Source organism: Elephas maximus, chromosome 4 (genome assembly GCF_024166365.1).
Source record: "Elephas maximus indicus isolate mEleMax1 chromosome 4, mEleMax1 primary haplotype, whole genome shotgun sequence".
Lineage (NCBI taxonomy): Eukaryota > Metazoa > Chordata > Mammalia > Proboscidea > Elephantidae > Elephas > Elephas maximus.
In genome coordinates, this window is record NC_064822.1 from 124275592 (window position 1) to 124299012 (window position 23421).

Below are 23421 nucleotides of genomic sequence, written 5' to 3' on the forward strand. Positions count from 1 at the left end.
ATTGTGAGGATTTAGTAGACAATGTCTATAAAGTCTCTAGAATAGCTCTTGGATAAAAATAGCTAACTTCACACAGCAATTATTACATGCCCAAGACAGTGTTGTCAGCATTTTAAAATATATATTAACTCAAATAATCCTTATAACCATCCTATGAGATAGATATTGTTATTTTACCCGTTGTACAGATGAAGTAACCGAACATAGAGAGGTGAAAATAATTTGCCCAAGATTACATTGCTAGTAAGCGATGGACTCGGATTTGAACCTGGATGGTCTAGCTCTACAGTCTGTGCTCTTAACCTCTGTGCTACTTCTCCCGGTAGGTACTGAGTACATAATAAAAACAAAACCAGTTGCCATCGAGTCTGCTTGGACTCATGGTGACCTCACGTGTGTCAGAGGAGAGCTGGGTTTCAATAACTGATTTTTTCAGAAGTAAAATCACCAGGACTTTCTTCCAAAAGGCCTCTGAGTGGATTTGAACTTCCAACCTTTTGGTTAGCAGCCGAGTACTTGGTTGCACACCCAGGAACTCCTTTAGTACATGATTGCTGCAACTACTATTATTGAAATTATCATGAAGTCAGTAATATTAAGTGTTTATTCAATGACTGAAATTCGATTTATTTGAGTGCTTACTATGGACAGGGCACTGAGAATGCAAAGAAATGTTCTCAGAGAATGTATGGGCTATTTTAGCACAAAGAATACATGTGGAAGTTAACATAAGAAGGTAACGTTTACCTCTTAAGCTGGGTGGATAGAGAATGTCAGTTGAAAGGCCCTGTATTAGTTGCCACAGAACCACTGCCCCTTGCTTGATGGCTTTGAGGGAAAGGGGGATTCCCTAGCTAGTGGGTCTGATTCATAGCATGCACGAGGAGAGAATGGAATGCTCCTCTTGCAGGTGCAGGTGCTAGGACCCTACATGGAGGGCTTCTTCCTTCACATTCATTCCTACTTCATCTTCTGCTTCCTTTTTCTTCTAGAGAGGGTTTTGATTTGATGCAGCCTTAAATCCTGAATCCGAGAGACTTAATGGCGGAAAGACCTGACTTAGTTGCTTTTCCTAACTTTGTTAGTGTTCAGGGGTTGTAAATGACCGTGAATAGTAGGAGGATAACTTGTCTGATTAAATGGATTTGTCTCCCTGAGTTAAGGTAAATATTCTGTGTCGTTTTGCTATTTTATTTAAAATTTTTACTGTGGCAAAAAATATATATCATATAAAATACATTATTTTAACCACTTTTACAACTGGTTGAACTGGTTACAACTCAGTGGCATTAATTACATTCACGATGTTGTGCAACTTTGATGACAACCTTCATCACCCCAAACAGAAACTCAGTGTCCATTAAGCTATAAGCCCCCACCACCACTAATCTAATTTCTGTCTCTGTCTGCCTGTTCTAGATATTTCCTGTAATTGGAATCATACACCTATTGTTCATTTTTAAAGTAAAAAAGCAAAGGTTTTTAAAGTAAAAAACAACAGCAACACACACACACACACACAGTACTTTGTGCTTTGAATTTTTTTTTTTTAAGCAGAAGCCTCCCAATTGCTCACTGGTTTTGTTTGTAGTTTTTTAAAAAGTCTTTTGTGGTTCATATTCACTTTTAACTTTATTCTCCAGAGTAAAACAAGGGGCATTTACAGATCTGAAATAGTTTAATGGGTTTAAACAGGACACGTGACAAATCGTAGGCCAGCAAACCTTTTGTTTCCATTCACAGGCTTTAAGACAGTGCTATAAAGTTTGGATTCCCGGGAACACTTTTTGGGAGGCTAGAGGTTATGTATGAGGGGATTAACAAATAACCCCCAAATTTATGTCCCGTGGAAAGTGCAGCTAGGTACATTTTTTTTTTTTTTTTTCCAACAACAAACGGAACATTCAATGCAGGCTTTGTGCACAGCGACAAACCCCAGTCTGTCCATGAAACAGCAGTTGATAGATTTTTAGGAAAACCCAAATTGCTTTTTCCAGTGGGGTGTTTAAAGCCAAGGGCCTGCCTGAGCACGATGTATGGCCCTTGTCGGGAGTGTGGGTTTTGACCTGTGTTTTTGGTGCAAGTTTTTCCTTCCAATTCCAGAGAATTGTTGACCCTGCGCCTTTCACAGCCCAGAAAATGGCTTTGTGGGCTGTTGAGTGTCCCAGTCTGAGAAACGCACAGACTCAGAAAGAATGGAGACAATGCCCTTCTATCATGGCTCCTTGGTTTACCTTGGTTACTTCACTCAGCTGATTGAGGCATCTTTAAAACAGTGGTAATTGTATCTTTCTTCACTTCTTAGGAAAGACCAGAACCTCTTGTCTCCGGTAAACTGCTGGTATTTACTCCTGAACCAAGTGAGGAGAGAAAGTAAAGACCATGCAACCTTGAGTGACATCTATCTGAACAATGTGATCATGCGGTTTATGCAGATAAGTGAGGATTCCACCAGGATGTTTAAAAAGGTAAACTCCGTGAATGCCGCCATGGTGCTTGCCTGTAACCAACCGCTTTGCCTATAACCAGGACTGAGAACAGTGCCTGGTGCAGAATTAAGTTCTAGGCGAACACTAGTTGAAAAATGAATGAATATTTTAAAGATACAATAAAGAGATTAAACCTGGGGAAGCATACTTATAGAATTATACATCACTACATCTGTGACCTGTCTACTGAACCATGTGAGCGAAATTTTGATATCAGTTGTACCTGTGAATTGCTTCTCTGTTATTAGGAAAAAACTGCCCGAAGTGATGAAAAATCAGACCGGAAAGGAAAAGCCTCGAATTCTCTATTTGGGGCTCATACACCTTGTGAACAAGATAGGCACATGTGCTGCTTTCTCAGGAAAATCTTATCGTACTTTTTTCTTACTCCCACAAGACCAGCATCGGAGGTTTTGAGAGAACCACATTAAAAAAATTCCGCAGGGCACAGAAAATTCAGTCCCTTACACACGAAAGAGTTCCCTGATACCCAAACCCATTAAAAAATAGGAACTGAGCGTTTAAAGGCTTCTCATCAGCCAGCTCTCAGCATTTTTTTTTTGTTTGGACATTTTTGCTGAGAACAATGAGAAAATTGGGCCATTTCCTATGTAGAAAATGCAGCTACTTGCCCAATAAGACCCGCTTTCATTTCTGTTATGTTTGTAGGACAAGGTTCCCCCACTTCCTTGGCATTTGTGCTAATAGTGTTTGGTGCTTATACCAATACCTGTATCTCTGTTCAGTAAGTAGTTATTAGTCCCTGAAAGTGAGGGGGTGGGGTGGGCGGGAATACCCTGTATATGAATGACATATTTATGTTTCAAAGAGACCCCTTAAAACAAAGACATAGTGTTAAGCACTCCAGCTGGAAGACTTCTTAGTCATGTTTGATGTAACTACATTAGATTTGATTTCAGATCTAGAAATGGAATTTAGCAAACTCCAAGTCTTTTGCTCTGTTAAGTAGAGGAAAAAAGTGTTTCGAACAAAGAATTTTTTTTTCTAATTGGATCTAAGAAGCATATTAATTAAGAAGGGAAATAGCCTATGTAACCTGCGTAGTAGTGATTTTAAAAAATAGACTGAGCCACGAAAATGAAGTGATTTTCTTTTACGTCAGCCTTTTCAGCCAGTACCTTATTCACTACAACAGGGTTTCATTTGGTTGGTTGCTTTTTGGAGCATCTCCTATGAGTAAGAGACAGTGTTAGGTATGGGAAACGCTACATAGATAAAGAAAAACAAACCCTTGTGCTCAAGGAGGTCACAGTTTATCCAAATGTGGAAGGCACTGTGTGATACATCCCAGTCATGGGGATGCTGTCAACCACTCAGACAGGGCATCAGGGACCAGCACCTTAGTTATTCATTCAACGAAACATCTTTAAAATGCCTGCCTGGGGAAGCAGAGTTGAAAGACATGTCCCTGCCTGCAAGGAACTCATTACGATAATTAAGAGTTACCATGCTAGAGGGATGCACAGCTGGCTGTGGGGGCTGGAAGCCTACACATCTCAACCCAACCTAGGGGGTCAGGAGATTCTTCACAGAAGACGGAACAGTGGTGTCATAGATTGAATTGTGTACCACAAAAACGTGTGTTGATTCCGTTAGGGCATGATTCCCAGTATTGTGTGGTTGTCCTCCATTTTGTGATTGTAATTTTATGTTGAAGAGAATTAGGATGGATTGTAACACCACCCGTACCCAGGTCACATCCCTGATCCAATGTAAAGGGAGTTTCCCTGGGGTGTGGCCTGTACCACCATTTGTCTCTCAAGAGATAAAAGGAAAAGGAAGCGAGCAGAGTTTGGGAACCTCATATCACCAAGAAAGCAGTGCCGGGAGCAGAACGAGTCCTTCAAACCTGAGGTTCCTGTGCTGAGATGCTCCCAGACCAAGGGAAAACTGATAACAAGGACCTTCCTCCAGCACCAACAGAGAGAAAGCCTTCCCCATGTAGCCTACTAGACTGTGAGGAAATAAATTTCTTTTTGTTAAAGCCATCCACTTGTGGTATTTTGTTATAGCAGCACTAGGTGACTAAGACAACTGGGAACCGAGACTTGGAGAGTAAGGAGGAGTCCATCAAGCAGACAATACAGTGAGCTATTGTGGGGAAGAGAGAACAGTTTGTGCAAAGGCAAAGGGGTATTGGAAAGCACAATGTGTTCAGGAAAAGGAAACTTTGATGTGACTGGGCCAAGGGTTGTACGGGAGCGATTGAGGTGGTATGAAGCAAGAAAGGGTGGTCATGTAATAAAGGAATTGGTTTGTCTTGCTAAGATGTAAGGATTTGTATTTTGTAAATCAACGTTAAGGGCTTGGTAACATTGATGGAAACATGAGGCCCTAGTCAAATGGATTTGAATCCCAGCTCTTCCTCTTACCTGCTGTGTGCTCTGGGAGATGATTCTACTTCTCTTCTTTTGCTTTTCCTTATCTATAAATGGGATAATATTATTTCTATGTGTCTTGAATTGGGTTCTAAGGGAAACAGGCTTTGAGGCAGAGATTTGCATGCAGGAAGTTGACTGGGGAGTGTTCTCCAGAACCTCACTGGGAGTGAGGGAGGCAGGACTGGGCCCAGGGAGAAGCTGCTGCTATAGGAGCTGCAGCTGGGATGGCCCTTTGGCATTGCCTCACAAGGAGGCCTTGGCTTTTGTAGTCCAGTCGTTGGATTCGGGCTGCCTTTGGGGAGGGGCTATGTAATTTTGGGGGTCAGCTTCCTTTGGGGGAGGAAATTCCCAAAGGGAATTCCTGAGGGCAGTTCCAGAGGGGGGACTCAGCTATGAGCTTTCAGCATCTAGCAGCCAGTATTCCCAGCAGTTGGAGAAATGAGTTCCTGACCCTTGAAGGGGGATCTAGGAAGTACATGATAAACATACACACACACACACACACAGAGAATTGCCTGCTTCTTTGTTATCTAGCAGTTTTCTTGTTAACCAGATTTTCTGAGACTCAAAGAATTACACTTCTTTCAAACTGCCTGTCTACAAAGGGTTCCTGGTTACTTTGGCATTTAGAAGGGAGAATACACCAAGCTTCTTGAACAGTCTCTCACTCCTAATCATAGCTGATCAGCTGGAAAGTTAACCACCATTTACAGTTGTTGTTGTTGTTAGTTGCCGTCATGAGTCTGCCATTGCAATTGTTATTAGTTGTCATCAAGTCAGTTGCTACTGGTGATGACCTCATGTGTGCAGAGTAGAACTGCTCCATAGGGTTTTCAAGGCTGTCACCTCTGGGAAGCAGATCACCAGACCTGTCTCTCAAGGCACCTCTGAGTGATTTCAAACTGCCAACCTTTCAGTTAATAGTTGAAAGCTTAATTGTTTGGCCACCCAGGGACTCCATCCTTATATAACTATAGGTATCTAATGCTCCCTTCCTCAAGTAAACACAGCAGACTACACATCTCATCTTTCCACCTATGTTTTTACTGAAAAAAGAAGGAACAAGAGAGGCACAGGCCAAAGGGAAGAGGCTGGAGCTTGCTGAGGCACCAGGTCAGCCCATTAGGCACAATGGCCATCTGAAAGAACAGGAGACCAGAATCCATATCTGCCGTGTCCAAAGAACTTCTGATCCCTTTAGATTAGAAAAGAAGACTAGAGCTTTTATTCATTGTTAGAGTTCCAGGAGCCTATTTTTTATCAGAACTAAAAGAACTCACTGGTTAGTCTGAAGTGACCTTTAGAAACTGCCATGAAGTCCTCAGTGAACATAATGCATGTCCTCCTGGGAAGAGGATTTTGACATTGCCTCACTTTTCAAAAATATCCCCATGTCTTTATGGAGATCCAGAAAGATGCTGGGTGTTTGACAGTTTTAGCCTCTTCAACAGCCTCTTAACTCAGTTTAATCAGTGACGGAGAATCCTTGTACCCAGAATGTTCTGTCTCCTATGGGAGTTTGGAGAATGCTTTTATATGCGAACAGATACAGTCCTCAAGAAGACACTTGTATACATACCTAATGCTATGCGTAGTTAGAGGGAACAGCTTCAACATTTAAATTTTAAATTATATCAGAACCACTACAGAGATAGTCCTTTGCTTATTAAACTTGACAAATTTTTCGATAGATAGGAGAAGTAACACTTTTTAAAGAGCCAGTTATTCAAATGTTGATTATTTCAGATTTAGGCCTTTGAGGCTATAAATGAAGCCTACTGATCAGAATAACATAGTGATTCAGCTTTTAGGCTCAGAATTCAGATATTTTGGGTATGAATCTTGGCTTTGTCACTTTTGGTTGCTGTGTGTACTTGGGAGTATTTCTAAACCTCTTAAGCCTCAGTTTCTACATCTAAAAGTAGGGTGAGTATCCTATTTCATATAGTTGTTTGGAGAATTCAGGAGTCATACTTTCAAAGTGTTCAGTTCTGTGTCTGGACTTCATAAGTTCTAGGTAACTTTTAGTATTTTTATTATTATATGTATTATAAAAATTTATTCCACATACCTGTAATAACTACACAATATAAGATTCGAAGTCCCTGGGTGGCACAAATCCTCAAGTGCTCACTACTAGCCAAAAAGTTGGCAATTCAAACCCAACCAGAGGCACCTCAGAAGATAGGCCTGGTGATCTGCTTCCAAAAGGTCACAGTCTTGAAAACCCTGTGGAACAGTTCCACTGTGTACCCATGAGGTTGCCGTGTATTGGAATCAGCTCCTGGGCAACTAACAACAACAACAACAATAAGATTATACTAGGTATTATACTAAGTGTGTCCTCATTCCAAAGAAATTATGTGGCACAACTGTATGATACACAGACCTAGATCGTCACACTCATTTGTATATACAGTAATTTAGTATGAAGTTCCAAACCACATTTGTAAGCAGACTCTGAGAAATGCCCTCCCAACATCATTGCTTGTAGCTGAATAAAAATTTTAGTCTCAGATTTCAACAACTAGTAGTGAATCAGGGAAAAACCAAGTGAATGCTCTTGTTGGTCAATGTTCAGTGCCTCTCAGGTCAACCACAGCCATTTCACATGAGAGTCTTAACTTTGAGGCTTTGTTGATTTCTTCATTCATTCAACACGAAGAGTCGTCCAATTCCACCCTCCGTTTCTATATAGATAATACAAGCATGGACAAGAGAAGGCTCTGCTTTTACCCTCTTGAATTCTGCTCTACTGTTTTAGAAGGGCAGAATTTGGACTCCTTGTGCATGTAGGTTTGTTTCATTATCAGCCCTTACTTCTTTCTCAAAAACCAAAGGGTGGTGATGTGCTTTTTGCCCTGGGCTCCAGCCCTGACTCCCAGAGTCATGAGATTTTCCTGCCTTCTTTCCAGTACTCATGCTAAGAGAGTATCACAGCCAGAAAATGTGCAGCGCATATGCGGCACATAAAGATGTAATTAACATCAGCAGTCACAGTTGCAAGAAAGGTTACAGCCAGCATGCAGTAATCACTCTGATTATTTAAGCATCTGATCACAAAATCTCGTTTGCCAATTTTAAGTTAATAGCAGTAAGTAGTTTAGGGGGAGCACCGTAAAATAGTGGCATTTGAATATGTTAAATTATCTCTGTGTGTTTTGAGTAATCTTGAAGACTGTCATTTTCTCATGGATTGTTTTCAAATTAGTAATTTGTTTTTATCCTTCATTTGTTTGTATAAACATATGCAAAATTACAATTTATTTTGTTTTTTCACCAATGATAATGACATCTCCAAGCTGCCACTTACTGAGTTTAACTGTGCACCAGGCTCTGTGCTTTGTATTTTTCATACATTGTCTTGCATATCCTCACAGTTCCCAATGAGCAGGTAGTATAATCCACCTTTCCGAGATGTGGAAACTAAACACTGAGAGATTTAAGAGCCAGGCTGACTGGTATGTGTTCCCTTTTTTTGCCCATGTCTTAGTTCATAGCTACTTTGGGGGAAAAAAAAAAAAATCCAACGGCATTGGTTTTTTTTTACTTTGGACTCTGTTGGTGTTTTGGTGGTAACTAGAGATGTCACTCAAAACGTAGGCCAAAAACTTCTGAGAAGTAGGACACTATCTTCCTTGGCCTTATTCATCTTTCATGAATGTTCTGAAGATGAAAATCCTGAAGGACAATATTGAATCCACCAAATCTGTCAGTCATCATGAGTGATTCAAAGTAGCAGAGGCTTGGCCCGAAGCCACTGAAAATTACCCCACTTTGGCATAAGTGTCATAGGTCATCAGATTCAGACTCACAGGAATTAAATTAACCCATTTTTGTTATTCCTGATCGTATGACTTAATCTGAGAAGGAAGGAGAGAATATAGTAAGGTTTGGAATTTTGTAGTCATTTTTTATTTTGGTCAAAGCCAGTCATATTCTATTTAAATACCCCAATATGAAGAAAACAAAAGCATTTCGTGGAAAAAAGAAAAAAAAAAAAAAGCTGTACTTTCAATTAGACCATTAAAATAAGTTAATATTCAAACAGACTCTACGTTAGTAAAAGATAATAGTTTACTGCAGCTTTCTAAGGCTGTTGTTGTTTTAGTTTTTGTTGTGGTTTCGGTGAAAGTTTACACAGCAAATTAGGTTCCCATTTCACAATTTCTACGCAGTAGTTCAGTGACATTAGTTACATTTTTCACAGTGTGTCAACCTTCTCTAATTATGTTCTGGGTATTCCAGTACTCTTGTCTCCCTGCGCACCTTGCCCTCTCATCTTTGTATTAGACCAATTGTTGACCTTTTGGTCTCACATAGATGGTTTTTTAGTGGAGCCCCGTACTCACAGGTAATATCCTTTTATTTTTTGTGCCCATCTGTTATTTCGATAAAAGGTGACCTCAGGGGGTAGTTTGGCCTCAAAGTTTAAAGAGTATCTCAGAGCGATAGTCTCAGAGAAGCCTCTAGTCTCAACTGGTCCAGTAAGTCTGGGCTTTTTTAAAATTATGTTTTAGGAAAAAGTTTATAGCGTGAATTACTTTTTTTGTTTTTTTATTTTTGTGAATTACTTTCTCATTCAAAAATTTATACACAAGTTGTTACGTGACATTGGTTGCAATCCCCACAGTGTGTCAGCACTCTCTCCCTTTTCATTTATACCACGGATTCCCCATGTCATTCATCTAGGTATCCGGTCCCTTCCTGCCTTCTCAACGTTGCTTTTGGGCAGGTGTTGCCCATTTGGCGCGTATTCTTGATTGAACTAAGGAGCACGTTTTTCACGTGTGTTAAATTGTTGAGGAGTGGCTTCAGTTCTGAGTTAGGGTGTCCGGGGACAGTCTGGACTTTTTTAAGAATTCAAGTTTTGTTCCATGTTTTTCTCCTCTCAGAGTCCCTCTATTGTGGCCTTGATCAGAGCGGTCGTTAGTGGTAGCCGGTCATCATCTAGTTCTTCTAGTCTCAGGGTAGATGAGGTCGTGGCTTATGTAGGCTATTAGTCCCGTAGACTAGTTTTTTTCTCTGAGGCTGTGACCTAGTTTTGAAGAAAAGGTCCATAAATTAAAAAAAATTGGAGAACTACTAATCTTCATGTACATAAAAAGAGAAAGTCTATTTCTTTTTTAAATGTATATATATTTGTAGAAATTTAGAAAACATTTTTGTTTTTAATATAAAAAGAGAATTAAGTTACCCACATTAACGTGATCTATTGTTAATATTTTTCAGTAAATTGAAAAGATTTGCAATATCTTTTTACTGTTTATACATATATACATATGTATTTTACAAGACTGACATTTCATTGCAATATAGCTTGGTAACCTACTAATTTAGTAAAATATTATCATTTCCCATATCTCGAAATAATCTGTTAAAAATAGAATCTTTAATGCCTGCGTAGTGCTCCACTATCTAAATGGCCACAGTATTTCCTTGTTGTTGGACATTTAAATCATTTATACATCCCTAATATTTTTCCTTATGCTAAATTCCTTGAAGGAGGATTGTTGGTTCAAAGAGTGGCATTAGAATTTCATTAGGATTTTATGCTTTTTTTACTTTTACTTTTTGTGGTTTTGGAGCAATGATGGTCATGACTGTGATTTACCAATCAGTAATCCATTCTCTGAAAAATAATTTGACTATTTTATTAGCAAAGAGCCACCATATGCAATTTCGTGTGCTGATGCAACAGTGGTAAATAATAGAAGACTAACATTTTCATAGCATTTTGGTGCAGTGTAGCAGAAGAATTTAATGGTATTCCAGTGGCCTCAAGGGGCAGTTTAATTATTGATGGGGCCTGGATAAGTAAGTAAGAATAGTTCAAGCTAACACGACTACGTGGTTTTCTTGAGTTTTATGGACTCTGTGGCTAGCTCATTTTTCTATAAATAAATCAAAGCAAAAGTACATTTCTATATTGATGTCATTTTTTGAACTATCTTAGAAGACATTTTTAATATATATTTCTTAATTGCTTATCAGGTTGGTAGACACATAGTAAATGCTCAATGAATGGCAGTCACTGCTGCCTCTGTTCTTGAGTTTACGTTGTTGCCTTTGTCAGTAATAACAGGACATGTGTGATTGGCCCGGTTATAAATTTACCAGATGAGTTAATAAATGCATTCACTACCAGTTCAGAGGCTTTATCAGACTTTTGAAGAAGACATCTCCTTGAGAAAGTGATTTAATAAAAGAAACAATAAATAACTGATGTCATCTTAGTTGGGCGTTTTGTCACACAGTATGAAACTGTGGTACTGACACTCTAATGTTAGGATTTGAGTACATAATAATATTGAGAATAGTTGTCAAAAAATTGACAGAGGCGGGGCCAAGATGGCTGACTAGGTAGAAGCTACCTCAGATCCTTCTTGCAACAAAGACTCGGAAAAACAAGTGAATCAAGCACATACATGACAATCTACAAACCCTGACCATCAAACACAGATCCAAAGAGTTGACCTGAGTGACAGAGACTCAGTGACCGCAAGCAGGCTGCACACTGATGTGGCTAACGAGAGAACGAGCAACCACAGGCAAGCAGCGACTGTTTTCGGAGCCTGGAGCTAGCGTCCCAGTCAGAAAACCTTGGCGCCGGGCTTTGGACTGGGCTCAGGGGAGCTGAGCACGGCATCCTGAGACGGCGCAAACATGGGATGCAGCCCTAGCACCCAGAAGTGACCTCAGGGGAAACCCAGCCAGTGCACGCAGGCAGCGCAGCCATGCAGGTGACAGGAAGAGAAGTCACCGGGAGGCAAAGACTGGTTTGGGGGCCTGGAGTGTGGTGTCCCAGCCAGGGAACCTTGGCGCTGGGCTTTTGACTGGGAGCGGAGGAACTGACCACAGCTTCTGAGACAGCACAAGCACAGGACATGGGCCTGACCCTCAGGGGCAACCTCGACCCAGCCAACGTACACAGGCTACACACCTCTTGGGAATCTCAGATAAAACAGTCATCACCAAGCAAGATAAGTAACTTTGTCTATATTCCTGGGTGCTACTCTCTCCTATCTGATCCTTCTCCTCCCCTTCCCAGGCAGCTTCATTAACATTGGAATTTCCTGGGCAAGAGAGTGAAGTGCTCTGCGGTTTATTTATTTATTTATTTATTTATTTTTGTCTTTTCCTAACCCATTGTCCTGGCCTGAGAGAAGCAGCTACAAAAAACCCAGGGACCAAAATCCTTCCCTGACTTCCCGAAAGTGGTCTAAAAATACAGAACCAGCTCCAGCCAAGCATATGAGATCCACAGTCTTGGGCTTTCATCCCTAGAGGGAACAAGGTGGCTATTATAATGCAAAGGCAATTCTGAGGGTGATCTGACTGTAATTGTTTTAGCGGATTACTGGAAAGACAAGTTTCCCAGGTCTGATATCTCTACCTATTAAACAGAGCCCTTACTGACCCACAATGGGGAACTGAGGGCTGAAGCTCCACCCAGACCACCTAGCCTCCTGCCATAGGGGTCTGAGGATAGTGACACCTACCAATCTGTAGAGGTGCATGCATTGGGTACCTAAGGTACAGCTGCAGAGCCCACCCACCAAAGTGCTTTACAAATAGAGATACACCTACCTCACTGCCACTTCGGGGAAGGCTGACAGCATCCTGCCCTGCCGGAGTGTGACTCCCTGCTGCTACTAGAATCTGGTGCACACAACTATCACCACTACTTCTCTAGGTGGATAGGCGACAGTCTACACCACACACTTGGTGACCCAAAATCAGATTCTACTCAAGAATACTGAATGGACTCTTAGGCTTATATATCTGGTAACAGCCCAAACCACCTGGTAATAGGACATAAGTGATTCAAAGTCAACAACAATCAAGACAGCACAATCTAGTAGCCCATCTATGTATATTGAAAGAAAACAAAACAAGATAAGACTCAGTGAGCAAATATAAAATAAATCATTATAATATCTTATAGATGGCTCGGAGACAGCAGTCGATATCAAACCACATAGCAGACCATGATTGCTTCTACAATTCCCCAAATTAAAGAATCAAAATCTTTCCCAAATGAAGACACAATCCTGGAATTGCCAGATGAAGAATATAAAAAACTAATTTACAAAATGCCTCATGACATCAGGGATGACCTCATAAATGAAATAAGGCAATCTACAGAAAAAGCCAAGCAACACACTGATAAAGCAGTTGAAGAAATCAAAAATATTATTCAAGAACATAGGGGAAAAATTAATAAGTTGCAAGAATCCATAGACAGACAGCATTCAGAAATCCAAAAGATTAACAGTAAAATCACAGAATTAGACAACTCAATAGGAAGTCAGAGGAGCAGAATTGAGCAGTTGGAATGCAGAATGGGGAGGTGGAGAATAAGGCAATTGACAACAATATAGTTTAAGAAAAATCAGATAAAAGAATTAAAACAAATGAAGAAACCCTAAGAATCATGTGGGAATCTATCAAGAAGAATAACTTGCGTGTGATTGGAGTTCCAGAACAGGGAGGGATAACAGAAAATACAGAGAGAGTAGTTGAAGATCTATTGGCAGAAAACGTCCCTGACATCATGAAAAATGAAAGGATATCTATTCAAGATGCTCATCAAACCCATATAAGATTGATCCAAAAAGAAAATCACCAAGACATATTATCATCAAACTTGCCAAAACCAAAGAAAAAGAGAAAATTTTAAAAGCAGCCAGGGATAAAAGAAAGGTCTCCTACAAAGGAGAATCAATAAGAATAAGTTCAGACTACTCAGCAGAAACCATGCAGTCAAGAAGGCAATGGGATGATGTATATAGAGCACTGAAGGAGAAAAACTGCCAGCCAAGGATCATATATCCAGCAAAACTCTCTCTCAAATATGAAGGTGAAATTAAAACATTTACAGATAAACACAACCTTAGAGAATTTGCAAAAACCAAACCAAAGCTACAAGAAATACTAAAGGAAATTGGTCAGAAAATCAATAATATCAGATACCAACACAACACAAGGTCATGGAACAGAACATCCTGATATCAACTCAAATAGGGAAATCACAAAAACAAATTAAGATTAATTTCACAAAGAAAAAAATGCTCAAAACAGGGAATCACTGAAGTCATTATGTAAGACATCACAATAATCAAAAAGAGGGACTAAATACAGGAGGCATAGAACTGCCATATGGAGAGGAAAACAAGGCGATATAAGATGATACAAGTTAGGTTTTTACTTAGAAAAATAGGGGTAAATATTAAGGTAACCACAAAGAGATCTAACAATTCCATAACTCAAAATAAAAACCAAGAAAAATGTAACGACTCAGCAAACATAAATTCAACTACTATAAGAATGAGGAACACACGATTTACAAAGAAAAATGTCTCAGCACAAAAATGTAAGTGGAAAAATGAAATTGTCAACAACACACACAAAAAGGCATCAAAGTGACAGCACTAAACACATACTTACCTATAATTACGCTGAATGTAAATGGACTAAATGCACCAATAAAGAGACAGAGTCTCAGACTGGATAAAGAAACACAATCTGTCTATATGCTGCCTACAAGAGACACACCTTAGACTTAGAGACACAAACAAACTAAAACTCAAAGGATGGAAAAAAATATATCAAGCAAACAACAATCAAAAAAGAGCAGGAGTAGCAATATTAATTTCTGACAAAATAGACTTTAAAGTTAAATCCACCACAAAGGATAAAGAAGGACACTACATAATAATTAAAGGGACAATTTACCAGGAAGATATAACCATATTAAATATTTATACACCCAATGACAGGGCTGAAAGATACATAAAACAAACTTTAACAAAACTGAAAAGTGAGATAGACACCTTCACAATTATAGCAGGAGACTTCAACACACCACTTTCGGAGAAGGATAAGACTTTCAGTAAGAAGCTCAATAGAGACAAGGAAGACCTAATTGCTACAATCAACCAACTTGACCTCACAGACTTATACAGAACATTCCACCAAACAGCTTGCAAAGTATACTTTTTTTTCTAGTGCACGTGGACCATTCTCTAAAATAGATCACATATTAGGTCATAAAACAAACCTTTGTAGAATCTAAAACTTTGGAATATTACAAAGCATTTTCTCAGACCACAAGGCCATAAAAGTGGAAATCAATAACAGAAAAATCAGGGAAAAGAAACCAAATACTTGGAAACCAAACAATACCCTGCTGAAAAAAGACTGGATTATAGAAGACATTAAGGAGGGAATAAAGAAATTCATAGAATGCAAAGAGAATGAAAACACTTCCTATCAAAACCTCTGGGACACAGCGAAAGCAGTGCTCAGAGGTCAATTTGTATCGATAAATGGACACATACATAAAGAAGAAAGAGCCAAAATCAGAGAACTGTCCCTACAACTTGAACAAATAGAAAGCGAGCAACAAAAGAATCCATCAGGCACCAGAAGAAAACAAATAATAAAAATTAGAGCTGAACTAAATGAATTAGAAAACAGAAAAACAATTGAAAGAATTAACAAAACCAAAAGCTGGTTCTTTGAAAAAATTAACAAAATTGATAAACCATTGGCCAGACTGACTAAAGAAATACAGGAAAGGAAACAAATAACCCGAATAAGAAACGAGATGAGCCATATCACAACAGACCCAACTGAAATTAAAAGAATCATATCAGATTATTATGAAAAATTGTACTCTAACAAATTTGCAAACCTAGAAGAAATGGATGAATTCCTGGAAAAACACTACCTACCTAAACTAACACAATCAGAAGTAGAACAACTAAATAGACGCATAAGAAAAAAAGAGATTGAAAAGGTAATCAAAAAACTCACAACAAAAAAAAAAGCCCTGGCCCAGAGGGCTTCACTGCAGAGTTTTACCAAAGCTATTTCAAAGCATAGAAAATGATGGAATACTACCTAACTCATTCTATGAAGCCACCATATCCCTGATACCCAAACCAGGTAAAGACACCACAAGAAAAGATAATTACAGACGTATATCCCTCATGAACATAGATGCAAAAATCCTCAACAAAATTGTAGCCAATGGAATTCAACAACATATCAAAAAAATAATCCACCATGACCAAGTGGGATTTATACCAGGTATGCAAGGTTGGTTTAATATTAGAAAAACCACCATACAAATAAAACAAAAGACAAAAACCACATGATCTTATCAATTGATGCAGAAAAGGCATTTGACAAAGTCCAACACCCATTCATGATAAAAACTCTCAGCAAAATAGGAATTGAAGGAAAATTCCTCAACGTAATAAAGGGCATTTATACAAAGCCAACAGCCAACATCATTCTAAGTGGAGAGAGCCTGAAAGCATTTCCCTTGAGAACGGAAACCAGACAAGGATGCCCTTTATCACCGCTCTTATTCAACATTGTGCTGGAGGTCCTAGCCAGAGCAATTAGGCTAGACAAAGAAATAAAGGGCATTCGGATTGGCAAGGAAGAAGTAAAATTATCTCTATTTGCAGATGACATGATCTTATACACAGAAAACCCTAAGGAATCCTCCAGAAAACTACTGAAGCTAATAGAAGAGTTCGGCAGAGTCAGGTTATAAGATGAACATACAAAAATCACTTGGATTCCTCTACATCAACAAAAAGAACATCGAAGAGGAAATCACCAAATCGATACCATTGACACTAGCCCCCAAGAAGGTGAAATACTTAGGAATAAATGTTACCAAAGATGTAAAAGACCTATACAAAGAAAACTACAAAGTACTAGTGCAAGAAACTAAAAGGGACCTACATAAGTGGAAAAACATACCTTGCTCATGGATAGGAAGACTTAACATAGTAAAAATGTCTATTCTACCAAAAGCCATCTGTACATACAGTGCACTTCTGATCCAAATTCCAATGACATTTTTTAATGTGATGGAGAAACAAATCACCAACTTCATATGGAAGGGAAAGAAGCCCCGGTTAAGTAAAGCATTACTGAAAAAGATGAACAAAGTGGGAGGCCTCACTCTACCTGATTTTAGAACCTATTATACAGCCAAAGTAGTCAAAACAGCCTGGTACTGGTACAACAACAGGCACATAGACCAATGGAACAGAATTGAGAACCCAGACATAAATCCAATCACATATGAGCAGTTGATATTTGACAAAGGCCCAGTGTCAGTTAATTGAGGAAAAGATAGTCTTTTTAACAAATGGTGCTGGCATAACTGGATATCCATTTGCAAAAAAATGAAACAGGACCCATACCTCACACCATGCACAAAAACTAACTCCAAGTGGGTCAAAGACCTAAACAGAAAGACTAAAACGATAAAGATCATGGAAGAAAAGATAGGGACAACGTTAGGAGCCGTAATACAAGGTATAAACAGAATACAAAACATTGCTAAAAGTGACGAAGAGAAACCAGATAACTGGGAGCTCCCAAAAATCAAACACCTATGCTCATCTAAAGACTTCACCAAAAGAGTGAAAAGACCACCTATAAATTGGGAAAAATTTTTCAGCTATGACATCTCCGACCAGTGCCTGATGTCTAAAATCTATGTTTCTGTTAAAACTCAATCACAAAAAGACAAACAACCCAATCAAAAAGTTAGCAAAGGATATGAACTCACACGTCACTAAAGAAGATATCCAGGCAGCTAACAGAAACATGAGAAAATGCTCTCGATCATTAGCCATTAGAGAAATGCAAATTTAAACTACGATGAGTTTCCATCTTACTCCAACGAGGCTGGCATTAATCTAAAAAACATAAAATAATAAATGTTGGAGAGGCTGCGGAGAGATTGGAAATCTTATACACTGCTGGTGGGAATGTAAAATGGTACAACCACTTTGGAAATCTATCTGGCGTTTTCTTAAAAAGTTAGAAATAGAACTACCATACAACCCAGAAATCCCACTCCTTAGAATATACCCTAGAGAAATAAGAGCCTTTACATGAACAGATATATGCACACCCATGTTTATTGCAGCACTGTTTCGAATAGCAAAAAGCTGGAAGCAACTAAGGTGTCCATCAACGGATGAATGGTTAGATAAATTATGTTATATTCACACAATGGAATACTACACATCAATAAAGAACAGTGAGGAATCTGTGAAACATTTCATAACTTGGAGGAACCTGGAAGGGATTATGTTGAGTGAAAGTAGTCAGATGCAAAAGTGCAAATATTGTATAAGACCACTATTATAAGATCTTGAGAAATAGTATAAACTGAGAAGAACACATTCTTTTGTGGTTATGAGAGGGAGGGTGGGAGAGGGTTATTTACTGATTAGTTAGTAGATAAGAACTCCTTTAGGTGAAGGGAAGGACAATACTCAATACATGGAGGGTCAGCTCACCTGGACTGGACCAAAAGCAAAGAAATTTCTGGGATAAACTGAATGCTTCGAAGGTCAGCAGAGCAAAGGGTGGGGTTTGGGGACTATGGCTTAAGGGGACTTCTAAGTGAATTGGCAAAATAAATTCTATTATGAAAACAATTTGCATCCCACTTTGAAGTGTGGAGTCTGGGGTCTTAAATGCTAACAAGCGGCCATCTAAAATGCATCAATAGGTCTCAACCCTCCTGGATCAAAGGAGAATGAAGAACATCAAGGTCACACGATAACTATGAGCCCAAGAGACAGAAAGGGCCACATGAACGAGAGACTTACATCATCCTGAGACTGACCACAACGGATGACTGCCCTGACAGGGAGCACAACAGAGAACCCTTCAGGGAGCAGAAGAACAGTGGGATGCAGACCCCAAATTCTCATAAAAGGACCAGACTTAATGGTCTGATGAGACTGGAAGAATCCTGGCCGACATGGTCCCCAAACCTTCTGTTGGTCCAGGACAGGAACCATTCCTGAAGATAACTCATCAGACATGGAAGGGACTGGACAATGGGTTGGAGAGAGATGCTGATGAAGAGTAGCTACTTGTATCAGGGGGACACTTGAGACTTTTGGCATCTCCTGTCTGGAGGGGAGATGGGAGGGTAGAGAGGGTTAGAAACTGACAGAACGGTCACGAAAGGAGGGACTGGAAGGAGGGAGCGGGCTGACTCATTAGGGGGAGAGTAAGTGGGAGTATGGAATAAGGTGTATATAAGCTTATATGTGACAGACTGACTTGATTTGTAAACTTTCACTTAAAGCACAATAAAAAAAATTTAAAAAAAAAAAAAAGAAAACCCTATTGCGGGGGGAAAAAAACCCTTGACAAATTTATGGTAAAAAATCTGAAATTGTATACACCAAAATTATTTTAAATGGGTATCCTAAAGTAGTAATTACATGTAACTTTTATTTTCTTGTGTTTACTTTTCTATAATCTCTGTTTTTGTACAATGAATGTATTTTTAAAACACATAGTAAAACATTTATTGTAAACTATAACCTTAAAGAAATAGATTGGCCCAGAGTAAAATACCATTCAGTATTTACTGTAAGGAAGTGAGGAAGCTATATTTAGAAAGTAATTTAGCCCCAAATGCTATGTATGGAGAACTGGTCTATTTTCTAGATCCAATTAGAAATTACACTTTGAATATAGGGTATTAAAAAAAACAGTTGCCATCGAGTTGACTCTGACTTATGGCAACTACATGTGTATCAGAGTAGAACTGAACTCCTCCACAGGGCTTTCAGTGGCTGATTTTTTTTCAGAACTAGATCACCAGGTCATTCTTCCAAGGCACCTCTGGGTGGAGTCATGCTGCCAACCTTTTGATTAGCAACCAAGTGCATTAACCAAAATGAAAAGATATGAAATCAGGGTACTTCTGTTCAAGATGGCATCTTGTACACAGGCTTCAACCACCTTACTTCCCAAATTGTCTATGAAGTGCTCATCAAATATACAAACAGGAAAAACTGGAACTATCCTTTTAATCTTAAGCAGTTTACATCACTCCTTTGCTCAAACCTTCTAATGGCTTCCACTTCACTCAGACTGAGAGTCCTAACTGCTGACTCCCTACCTCCTTCCCCATCCTTATTTTTCTCTGTAGTACTTATCCCTTTCTGATGTATTACTATATATATTTACTTAGCTATCTGTTCACTTTCTATCTCCTTTCAATGATAATGTAAGTTCCTGAGGATAGGAACTTTGTATTGTTAACTGAAACAGTGACTGGTTCCTTGTCAGTGCTCAGTGAATCTTTATAAATAATGAGTAAAGACCTACATCTGTATTAGAAACCAGAGATGAGGGTCATCCACATAAAAGAAATCTGAAGGCATTTCAGCAAGATCCAGTTTTGACAGAGCTAGATTTAACTAACACATGCAGCCTGCTTCCCAAGAGAGAAATCAGAGGAGGTTCTGGCAGCAACCCATGCTCAAGAGGTAAGGGTTGGCTAAGAGAGATTTTGAGGCTCATCATCACTGGAACATCTTCCCTGTTCTTTCGTGGACTGGTAGCACTGGGATCTCTAACTAGTGGTGTTGGGAGGCTTTGTAGTTTATTCTTAGCATCAGTAGGCACCATGAAACTTTCACCAAGATACCCATGACACAGACTCCCACCCAATTTTGCCAACTGATAACCTGCTCCTAAGATTTTTTGCATTCTTGTTCATCAATTCCTTGAGGTATCTGGAGGTCTCTCCTGTCTAAAAACTAGACAGGAACGATCTCTTAAAATTAAGCCCAGCATCATAGTCTATTCTTAAGACAATACCAGGCCTGCATGGACCTCCTTACAAAAATTTGTGTGAGTGAACAGAGAAGAATCATAGTTCCTTTAAAAATATGCCACAATTGATTCATTCATTCAATACGTACATATTGAAGCTGCCTTTGTCTCAGACATTCTTCAAGGTACTGGAAATACAAGAGGGACCAAAATGGTCCCTGTCTCTTGGATCTTACAGTACAGAAGAAGTGTGGTGTTGTTCGGTGCCGTCAAGTCAGTTTTCGAACTCGTAACGATGCTATGTACAATAGAACAAAACTTTGCCTGATCCTGATCCTTACGGTTGTTTTGCTTGAGCCCAGTGCTGCAGCCATTGTGCCAGTCCATCTTGTTGAGGGTCTTCCTCTATTCCACTGACTCTCTACCAAGCGTGATATCCTTCTCTTGGGACTGGTCCCTCCTGATAACGTGTCCAAGGTATGTGAGATGAAGTCTCGCCATCCTTGCTTCTAATGAGCATTCTGGCTGTACTTCTCCCAAGACAGAGATGTATAGACAATTAAAATCTTAATTATAGTATAAACAATTGAAATCTTAATTACAGAACAGTATGTTAAGTATTTGTCACCCATCTGTCAGTTTGTCATACTGTGGTGGCTTGTGTGTTGCTATGATACTTGGAAGCTATGTCACCAGTATTTCAAATACTGATTGGGTCACTCATGGTGAACAGGTTTCAGCAAAGCTGTCAGACTAGGAAGAAAGGTTTTGTGATCTACTTCCAAAAATTAGCCAATAAAATCCCTATAGGTGGCAACAAAATACTGTCTGATATAGTGCTGGAGGATGAGGCCCCTAAATTGGAAGGTACTTCACAGTGGCCACAACAGTGGACTCAAACGTACCAATGATCATGAAGGTGGTGCAAGACTGGGCAGCATTTCTTTTTGTTATATATAGAGTTAGCATCAGTCATAGTCAACTCGACAACAGAAACAGCAACAGCATGTTAAATGCGTAGATACATAGGGAAGCCCCTCACTTCTAACTGATTTGGTGATCAGGAAAGCTGTAACTTTAATGCATTATTAGGAGTTAGCTAGAAAAGGCCATTTGGGTTAGGGGGATTGGGCTTGGTGAGGAAGGAGTAGAAAACCGTCCGAGGAAGAAACACCATATGTGAAGAACCAGATGTAGGAGAGGACATACATTTTAAGGGGAAAAAAGGGGGGACTTGTGTAGGTGAATCAAAGAATGGGAGAAGGCAGATGGTAAGAGGTGGAATTGGAGAAGTAAGAAGAAGTCATGATTATAGACCATGTTTAGGAGTTTTGACTTATCCTAAAAGCCTTGAAAAAAAAAAAATCACAGGTTTGACCATGGCAGTAACATGATCAGATTTCAAAGTGGTCTGGAGTGTAGAGAGTGAATTGAAACGTGATAAGACCGGAGTCAGATACACCCATTTGGAAGCTATTGAAATAATCCAGACGAGAGATGAGGGGGCTCTCATTTGGTTGTGACAGTAGAGATAGAGAGAAGCAGATAGATTTGAGCAGTATGTTGGAGATGGAATCCTAGGACTTGGTAATTGATTACCTGGGGTCGGGGAGGAGGACGTGATGCAGAGGGGTGGTCAAAGGGGACATCCAGGTTTCTGACTTAAGCAACTGTCATAGTGACAAGCCTCATACAGCAGGAAGAAGTTTGATGCAGAGAGCTTGTGATGGGGGAAAGGGTAATGGAAAAGCTGGTAAGTTTAGCTTTGAGTGTACCTGTGGGATAATCAGGTACACAGGTAGAGTGGAGAATTGGAAATCTTCAATATGTGATTACTAATTAAAATCTGGAAACCCTGGTGACATAGTGGTTAAGAGCTACAGCTGCTAGCTGGAAACTCTATGCGGCAGTTCTACTCCTTCCTATAGGTCCACTATGAGTCGGAATCAATGGCAATGGATTTTTTTTTTTTAAATAATTGAAATCTCGGCCATGGTTGAGACAGACTAGGGAGAATATACAGTATGAGAAAGAATATCCAAGTAAAACTTTCAGCAAAAGACCAGGAATTAAGGGATGAGAAGAAGAAAAGTAAACCACAAAAGTAACTGAGAAGGATCAGCCAGAGAGGTGGAAAGAAACCCAGGGAGTGAAGTGTTTGGGAAGCTAAGTGGAAAAAAATTCTGCGAAGAGGAAGTGGTCAGTATGATAAAGTCTGAGATGTGTCTGCCAAATTTAGCAGTAAAAGGTCATTGGTAACTTTGACAAGAGCAATATGAGTAGAATGGCAGGGGGTTGAGAAGTAAGAGGAGGGTGAGCAACTAAGGAAAGAAAATGTAGATAATATTTTCTAGAAATTTTCCTCTGAAGAGGAAGAGAGATAAAGGAAGTATTTGAAGGAGAACATGGGACCAAGAGAGGGTTTTTTTTGTGTTTTTTTTTTTTTTTGGTGTGGTGTTTGTATGTGTGTGTGTGTGTGTGTGTGTGGTTGACTTTTTTTTTAAGATATGAAAACAGAGATAGTTTAAGATGTTGAAGGGAAGAAGCCATAATGAAGAAAGCTCAGAATGTTAGACGAGAACAGGTATAATTGACTGGTCCAAAATTCTACAGAGGTGGCACTTAATGGCATCCAAAGAGCTGGTAGAAGGATTAGCCTTTGGCAAGAAACTCTATGAGGAGCAGAAAAGATAACACTCAGTGTGCATAACAGGTACTTTTGTAGCTGGGGTGGCAGGACATTATGATTCTCTGTTCCTGTTTCTTTGTGAAGTTGGAAGTGGTGCATTCCATGAGCAAAAGGAGAAAAATGATCTATGGGAGCAAAAGTTTTGAAAAAAGTTGAGAAGTTTCAAAATAACCTCTGAGGAGACTAAGAATTAATAATGAAAATGAGAAAA

The 23421-nt window shown here is 39.4% G+C and overlaps 1 protein-coding gene across 2 annotated transcripts in view; it reads left to right on the plus strand.

Annotated features, from left to right (window-relative positions):
* The window catches only part of SRGAP1 (SLIT-ROBO Rho GTPase activating protein 1), a 336426-nt gene that overhangs the window by 161133 nt on the left and 151872 nt on the right, over positions 1–23421 (plus strand). For both annotated transcript variants that reach the window (XM_049883765.1, XM_049883766.1), the window contains exon 3: positions 2306–2468. In XM_049883765.1, the coding sequence (XP_049739722.1) occupies positions 2306–2468 (163 nt within the window). The remainder of the gene's footprint in view (positions 1–2305; positions 2469–23421) is intronic.